This window comes from Myotis davidii, unplaced genomic scaffold (assembly GCF_000327345.1).
Source record: "Myotis davidii unplaced genomic scaffold, ASM32734v1 scaffold1439, whole genome shotgun sequence".
Classification (NCBI taxonomy): domain Eukaryota; kingdom Metazoa; phylum Chordata; class Mammalia; order Chiroptera; family Vespertilionidae; genus Myotis; species Myotis davidii.
Window position 1 is genome coordinate 1,233,732 of NW_006292342.1, and position 4,804 is coordinate 1,238,535.

The following is a 4,804-nucleotide window of genomic DNA, read 5'->3' on the forward strand; positions in this document are numbered from 1 at the left end:
GGTCCAGCCTCCACCGCTTACCTTGGCTGTGTCCACCTCCTTCATGACCATGTAGGGCTCACAGCACTCGCTGATGTCTCCCTGCTGTAACACCTTCTCCAGCTGAGGGGCAGGCAGGCCCAGTGAGGTGCTGGGGAGCCTGACCTCCCCACCATACCCCCAACCTCCTGGGCCTCTCCTGAGCCCCCAGACACCCATCCACTAGAGCTCTTGCTCCAACACCTCCCATGGCTCCCACTGTCCTGGGGTTGAGTGCTAGCCGCCCCCTTGCCTGGCCAGCTGCCCCCACCCACCTTTGAACCCACCCCAAAGCCAAGGCTCCCTATTTCCCCACATCTACAATTCCTTGTCAGTAGGAACAGAGGCCACTCCAAGCATGGCTCTGGGTGACAAGAGCTGGACTTCAATCCTGACCACTCTGGGCTGTGGGGTCCTGAGCAGGTCCCCCACCTGCTCTGTGCCTCAGTTTCCCCACCTATAAAATGGAGCCATGGCAACCCCCACCTCCCAGGGCTGCTGTGAGGACTCGAGGGGGAATCCCTGTGACGCCTGGCTGACGGTGAGCAGTCCCTATCCATTGGTGCTCAGTTAACGTCATCCGTGTAACCTAACTGAATGAAAGGAAATTTAAACTCACTCCTGGAAACAATACCCCAAATAAATGTGTCCATTAGGTCTTTTCTCTCCTAATAAACTGAAAAATTCTCAACTTAAAAAACATGTTTTAGGCCCTGGCCAGGCACCTCAGTGGTTAGGGCATTGTTCCGATACACCAAGATGGTGAGTTCTATCCCCAGTCAGGCACATACAAGAATCAACCAGTGAGTGCATTAATAGGCGAAATAACAAATCGATGTCTCTCTCTCTCTCTCAAATCAATAAATGAGAAATACATATATTTTTAAATATCTGTCCCCCTAGGCCAGGACACCATTTCTCTACAGGCTGCTCACTCATGGGTCTTGGTTCAGCTGTCACCTCCGCATGGAAGCCCTCAGGGATTTCTCTTCAGCTGGGTTGGGTCAGGAGCCTCCTCCAGGCTTGCCCCACTGCCTGTGCTTCCCCTACAAGAGGCCTGATCATCCTTCCTCATGCCCGTGTTCTTCCGTGACCATAGGGACTGAGCCTGTGACATCACCATTACACCCCTTCCTTGCCCAGCCCCAGTGGGCACCTTGATGACCAGGAAGATGTCGGGCGAGGGATAGGTCACAGAGAAGATGGCAGAGCGGGCCAGGGTGGAAATAGCCGGGTGAGTGCCATGGGCCCGCAGCAGTCCCTTCACAGAGTCTGAGTTCAGGTCAAAGTAGAAGTTCTCCGAGATCTGGGGGCACAAGAGGCAGCTGGGTCACCACCTCCTGGAAGCCCACAGCCTTGCCACGAGGAGGGCAGTGAGGCAAGAAGGGGAAGAAAGGGGCGCCTACCTTCTTCTTCTCCCGCACATCGTACAGGGCCAAGATGCCAAAGATGGGCTCAATCTCGATCTCGAACCTGTGTGTGAGGGGGCGATCTGGCACAGGCTGTTCCTGCCACACTCCTGCCATCCACACCCCCGACTCCCTCTTGAGGCCCCACCCACGTTGGTGCAGCCTTGGGGGGCATCTAATTCCCACTGAGCCACACGAACTGCCATTTAAGGGCCTGTCCCATTTTGCAAGAGGAAACTGAGGCACTGATTCTATCCCCCCCCTGCCCCCGTCAGTAAGTAACTCACACAAAACCCCTCCCCCCAAAATCATGGCTCTTGTTCAGTTTGGAGAGAGGTAGCTTTTGGCACAACAATTCCCTCTCCCCCAAATTAAATTCTCGACTCCCGGGTCTCCCTGTCTCCCCTCTCCGGGGTGTTCTTTGTCACCTGTGCCACCCTGGGCTGAGTCCCATTTTCACTCGCCTGCATGGCCACTGTAACCGCCTCCCTCCCTTGCTCTGCCTTGCTGGCCCCTACGCACCAGCTACCTTCTAAGGAAGCATCTTAGAACTTACATTTTGAGGCTCCCCACTGCCCTGACAACAGATTCCTGCATGGCCCAGCCCGGCCACACCTCTTGGTCTCATTTTTCCCTCTCCAGATGTCTCCCTTCCTTCGTGTATGCTGTATGATCATCCCACGATTACATGCTCTGTATACAGTAGGCACTCAATGAGTGCTGAATGACTGGATGAGCCCACAGAGCCAATTCCCAACCCTTGCGCTTGGGGCGGGCGGCCCCCCCGGGCCTCCAGCCAGACCAGGCCTCTCTTTCCTGTCCCTGGCCAACAGGAACCCAGGCTGGGAAGGGGCAGGGCCAGGCTCAGGTCCAAGGCCACATCCTGTTCAGTTCAGTTCCCACGCATTGTTGGCTGCTCCCCAGGGGCGACTGTGGAGGGGGCCTCCAGCCCCAGCATCACCAGCGCCTGTCCACCTGGGTCCCACCAACAGAGCGGGAGCGTGCTGGACTCCGGCCTCCCAGATTGTGTGATTTTGGCGCAGGGACTTTGTCACTCTGTGCTTCGGCTTCCCCACCTGTGTCCCCTTCACAAGGTTTAGTGAAGATTAGAGGGAATGTACGTGGATGGGCTGAGAACAGAGCCTGGTACACAGCACTTAAGGATCGGTGGCTTTGAGTAATGGAAACGGAAGTCTTATTTCCCGCCTAAAGGCCCATGGTCTCACGGGTCCCATGGCTGCACGTGGTAATGGCACGGCTCTTGCAGTGAGCACCGAGTGTGTGCCACACCGTGGTCGAGCTGTCTGATCCCCTTGCATGTCTGAACGGGACAGGTGAGCACACTCACTTGAGTGACAGACACTTGACCAGGATCCTCTGTCCAAAGTGTTCGCAGGGCGGCTCCGGGTGGCTGCAGCGTTCCACGGCCTCGTCCTGCCAAGAACCGGGGGGCAGCTGGGACCGTCCTCCAAGAAGAGCTTGGAATGTATAGCCTGAGACCAGCTCAACCCCCAGCCTGACTAAACTTGAAGTCCCTTGCCTCTGAGCCTTTGCACATGCTGTTCCCCTGCCTGTAATGCCTTTCTTCCCCTTCCTCCTTACTGCCGATGCCTGCTCATGGTGTAGGTCGCAGCTTACCTGGCACTTCCTCCAGGAAGCCTTCCCTGACCCCTGAGGCCTGGGCAGGCGCCTCCTCCAACTTAAACTAGTAACAACGAAAATAATAACAATAATTCTTGGTATAATTATCCATAGAATAAAAGCCTAATATGCTAAGTGTCCGGTCTCTGTTCAACCAATCAAAGCATAATATGTTAATGATATGCTAAGGCTACTCATAACTGCTTGCTATGACATGCCCTGACCACCAGAGGGCAGATGCTCCAACTGGTAGGTTAGCTTGCTGCTGGGGTCCAGCTGATCCGGACTGAGCAAGACAAGCTGGACACGCCCTGGAACCCTCCTGCGGTCCCTTCCTGGCTGGCCAACCTCCTGCGTCCCTCCCCAGCCCCGATCGTGCACCAGTAGGGTCCCTTGGCCTGGCCTGCAGGAGAGCCGATTTCAGCCCTATCCTGCTCTATACAGGAGCTGCCCTTGGTGGTCAGTGTGCTCCCACAGGGGGAACGCTGCTCAGCCAGAAGCCGGGTTCACAGCTGGTGAGTGCAGTGGTGGTGGCGGGAGCCTCTCCCGCCTCTGCAGCAGCACTAAGGATGTCTGACCTCTCTCCATGGGGAGCGGGCCTAAGCCATCAGTCAGACATCCCTCTAGGCCTCCCAGACTGCGAGAGGGCACAGGCCAGACAGAGGGACCTCCCCTCCCCCTGCACGAATTTCGTGCACCGGGCCTCTAGTTATTGGTTTAAGGGAGCTGCTCAATAAATGTTGGTTGACAAAGTGGTCACAATGCCCTGTTGCGATGGGTCGAGTGGCTGGGGCACTGAGGGCCACGTGAGGGACAAATATCAGCAAGTCACTATGGTGTTACCGTGTCTGGGCTGTAATTTCCTGGTAGGAGGGTCTCTTCCACTAGACTGTTAACTTGTGGAGAAGGGACTGGGTCTGTCTTGTTCATGGCTATATCCCCAGTGCCTGTCATACAACAGGCACCCAAACATGTCGGTTGAATAAATAGAGGTATACAGTAGGTACCTACTAAAAGTTGGATAAGCAGATAGGTATATATAGAATGCATTCTATTAATGATGACTAGATATATACATATATATATGTATATGTATATATTATATTATATTAGATACCCAATAAGCACTGATTGAATAAATATAGGAGTATACAATTAAGACTCAATCAATGGTTGAATGAAAATACTAGATACCCAATAAAAGTGGGTTGGATAAATATAGGGGTATATAGATGTCTAATAAAAGCCATTCAATAAAAATAAAGTGTATATCCATTAGTTGTCCAATAAGCGTTGGTTAGATAAAGATAGGCATGTAATAGGCACTAAATAAATTCTGTTAGATTAAAGAGAGGTCTATACAGAAGGTATACAATAAGTATTGGTTGAATAAATATGGGGGTGCATATTAGACATCCAATATAAGCCACTGAATAAAAAAACAGGGTATACAGTAGGCACCCAGTACAAGTTGGTGGGATAATATACAGGGATACATGTCAGTTGGAGGGGTGTTGGCCTCAGGGCCTATGTGGGCCTGTAGGCACCCACCTCGTCAGGTGCTGGGTAGAGGGTGAGCAGGGTGCGGGCCCGGTGCTGCCTTCGTAGGGCCTCATTGCGCCGGTCCACATCCTCGGGGGCCACCCGCTCCAGCAGCGAGGGCAGCAGTGAGTCAGCTGCCAAGTTCTTTAGGTCGAAGATGCCAGAGGCGCCGCTGCTTCGAGGAGTGTCCTCTG

General features: G+C 53.7%; 1 protein-coding gene across 1 annotated transcript in view; it reads right to left on the minus strand.

Annotated features, from left to right (window-relative positions):
* Positions 1 to 4,804, minus strand: part of DOCK6 (dedicator of cytokinesis 6) — a 39,763-nt gene that overhangs the window by 28,356 nt on the left and 6,603 nt on the right. Inside the window, exons 6-10 of the mRNA XM_015565360.1 lie at positions 4,620 to 4,799; positions 2,776 to 2,861; positions 1,425 to 1,491; positions 1,175 to 1,324; positions 3 to 102 (exon numbers count right to left, since the gene is read on the minus strand). Coding sequence (XP_015420846.1) covers positions 3 to 102; positions 1,175 to 1,324; positions 1,425 to 1,491; positions 2,776 to 2,861; positions 4,620 to 4,799 — 583 coding nt within the window. The remainder of the gene's footprint in view (positions 1 to 2; positions 103 to 1,174; positions 1,325 to 1,424; positions 1,492 to 2,775; positions 2,862 to 4,619; positions 4,800 to 4,804) is intronic.